General features: G+C 33.3%; 1 protein-coding gene across 1 annotated transcript in view; it reads right to left on the bottom strand.

Annotated features, from left to right (window-relative positions):
- Positions 1–2,658, bottom strand: part of MAPDA (N6-Methyl-AMP deaminase) — a 31,389-nt gene that overhangs the window by 23,038 nt on the left and 5,693 nt on the right. Inside the window, exons 2-4 of the mRNA XM_019644870.1 lie at positions 2,528–2,633; positions 2,154–2,284; positions 1,418–1,478 (exon numbers count right to left, since the gene is read on the bottom strand). Coding sequence (XP_019500415.1) covers positions 1,418–1,478; positions 2,154–2,284; positions 2,528–2,587 — 252 coding nt within the window. The 5' untranslated portion in view covers positions 2,588–2,633. The remainder of the gene's footprint in view (positions 1–1,417; positions 1,479–2,153; positions 2,285–2,527; positions 2,634–2,658) is intronic.

Raw genomic sequence — 2,658 nt, 5'->3', positions numbered from 1 at the left:
TTAGTTGGGTGTATCCCTTACCTATTAGCATTTTCTATAAAACAGCTTCTAAAACTAGAAATTTATAGGGCCATTTTGGGTAAAAAAAGTTTACATTTTTGAATTGTTTAAAATATATAAAGGAAGAGCAGAGGTCTTGGCTTCAGTGGACCTGGGTTAATCTTTTTACCAGTTCTGCCGTTTACTAGCCCTTTGGCCTTTAGTCACTGAACTGCACAACTTCGGTTTCCTTATTTGTAAAAATGGAATAAAAATGCAGAGTAATTGTGAGGATTAATAAAGTAATTTGAATTCCCCTCTGCATGCTCTCATATAAACCAGTGACTACCTTTCACTCAGTACTTTATCACACTGTATCTCAATCACTGATTTTTTTTGTCTTCCTCCCTCACTAGACTATAAACTTCTTAAGAACAAGGACTATGGCTTCTTCTACCTCCCTAATGCCTAATACAGTGCCTAGCATATTGTAGGTGATTAAGTACATCTTAATTTTTCCTTCACCTCTGAAGGTGGCTTATACATTAAGATAAAATTCCAAATGAAATTTAGTGATTTTCACAGTGGCCACCTGTTATTGAGAACCCTTTGGGTTCTCACATACTAACGATGATGATGTTGATAAGAATAGTAGTTTCCATTCAGAACCTACCAGGTATGTGGCAAGCACTTTCAATAGTTTTATCTTTAATCCTACCAATAACTTTACATAATCAGTATTTTTATCACATTACAAATCAATAAATTGATACGGAAAGGGGTTAAATAAGTTACTAAGATATTAAAATGAGCAAACAAGAAAACAGTTTGTACAGGATTAGACAGAGCCATAGAAATCCACAGAAATGCCAACTCAGTATGAGATAAAAGTGGCATTTCAATGCAATACCATAGTAAGGGCTTAGTAAATAATAACAAATAAATAGATGGATTATTTAATGTTTAATATCTCTACTGAAGTACATAAGAAATGTCATTAAAATGGGAAAACATATCTTACATAAGTAAAGTCAATTTGCCATAAACTGACTTATAAAGTAAATGTTAATCAAACTAGTCCCAAAATTATTCCTTAGAAATTTATTCTTAAAGTTTATGTGAAAGACTTAACTTATACAATTATCCATAAAAAAATTCTGAATCTCAGAAGAATAATACCTAATACTGGTGAGGGTCTGAGTAAAAGTTTTGGTGTGAGCAGAACTTGGTTATAGTCTTTTTGGTAAGCAATTTGGCTATATCTATCAACACACACAAATACACACAGAAACCCGACATATGTTTTGACACAATAATTCTACTGTTAAGAATTTATCTTGGNAGCAGAAAACATTTTTCATCAGACTTGATGCAACAAGAGAAGGGCATAGATTACTTACTAATTTTTAAAACTGTGTAAAATTGCTTCATTTCTTACCATTAGGATATCTTCAGTGCTAGTAGTAAGCTGATGAATAATCTGAAACATCTGGAAACACCTGTAACATGAATGAAAAGTTTTAAACTACTCTAGTCATCAAAAGCTCAAGACAAACTCACTAAGCTGAATTAATAGATTTTAGGCTAATAGTAATTATATATTTATAAAGAACTACAGAATAGGGTTTTCAAAAATTACATTGATCTGGAAAGATAATGAAATGACTAAATATAAAACATTACTGGTATTTTTAAGTGGAAAATAATAGTTTCCCTTATTCACCATGCCTCCCTCCACCCCACAGTGGCTGGTAGGAGCAAATGGCAGGGGGAATCAATAAGCCTATATTTTAAAGTCTAAAGAATATTCAAATATAACTTCACAAACAACATAAATCATTACAAATACTGTCAACAGTCTGACAGTTGGATAAAATGCTGTATGTCGGACTGGCCAAGTGGCTCAGTTGGTTAAGAGCTCACTCAAGAGTGCGAGCTCTGAGCAACCGAGTCGCTGGTTCGATTCCCAGCCCAAGCTGAGCGGCTGCTGAGCTGCCAACAGTTGGCAGGACGGCTCAGCTAAAAAAAATGCTATCTGTCAAGTTATATTCTCCATACCGGATGGCTACCCTATTCCTTTAACTACTAAAATCTTAAATTCTTACATATTATTTATAATCTCAAAATAGCAATAGACAAAGAAAGAAGTGTGTCCACAATCTCCCCAAACTTACTCTTCTAAAGTTCTTTTCTTTCCTTTATCAATCATAGTCATCTGATCATGTATTTTAAGACCTGGTTTCTTAGCTATTAATTTCTTCATGGTATTAGAACTAATGGATCCATTCAAGTGAGCATGAAGTTCCTAAAACAAAAGAATACAATCAGTAAAAACATAGCAAGCATCCATTAGATTCATAGCATCATACCAGGTACTTGATGTTTGTAGTCTGTACTAGGCAAATTGCCTACTGGATTTAGCTATGTAACTTTTAAAGTTTACAAATTTTACCTATATAATTTACTTTTCTTTTGTGAAGAAAAAAACAACAACACAAAAGTCATTATAATTAACAATCATTCTAGAATTCAGTGGTTGAATTCTTACCACTTTCGGTAACTCTGAGTAAAAGTTTGTTTTCCATTGCAGCTGTTCTTCTGCCTCCATCACGATTGAGCAGAATAACAAGGTCTTTCTCCAAACACTCTTATTCCTGGTGTGAACAATACAATGTATTT

Source organism: Hipposideros armiger, unplaced genomic scaffold (assembly GCF_001890085.2).
Source record: "Hipposideros armiger isolate ML-2016 unplaced genomic scaffold, ASM189008v1 scaffold_92, whole genome shotgun sequence".
Classification (NCBI taxonomy): domain Eukaryota; kingdom Metazoa; phylum Chordata; class Mammalia; order Chiroptera; family Hipposideridae; genus Hipposideros; species Hipposideros armiger.
Note: the sequence above shows the minus strand (reverse complement) of the source record. Positions and strands in the feature narration are given on the sequence as shown.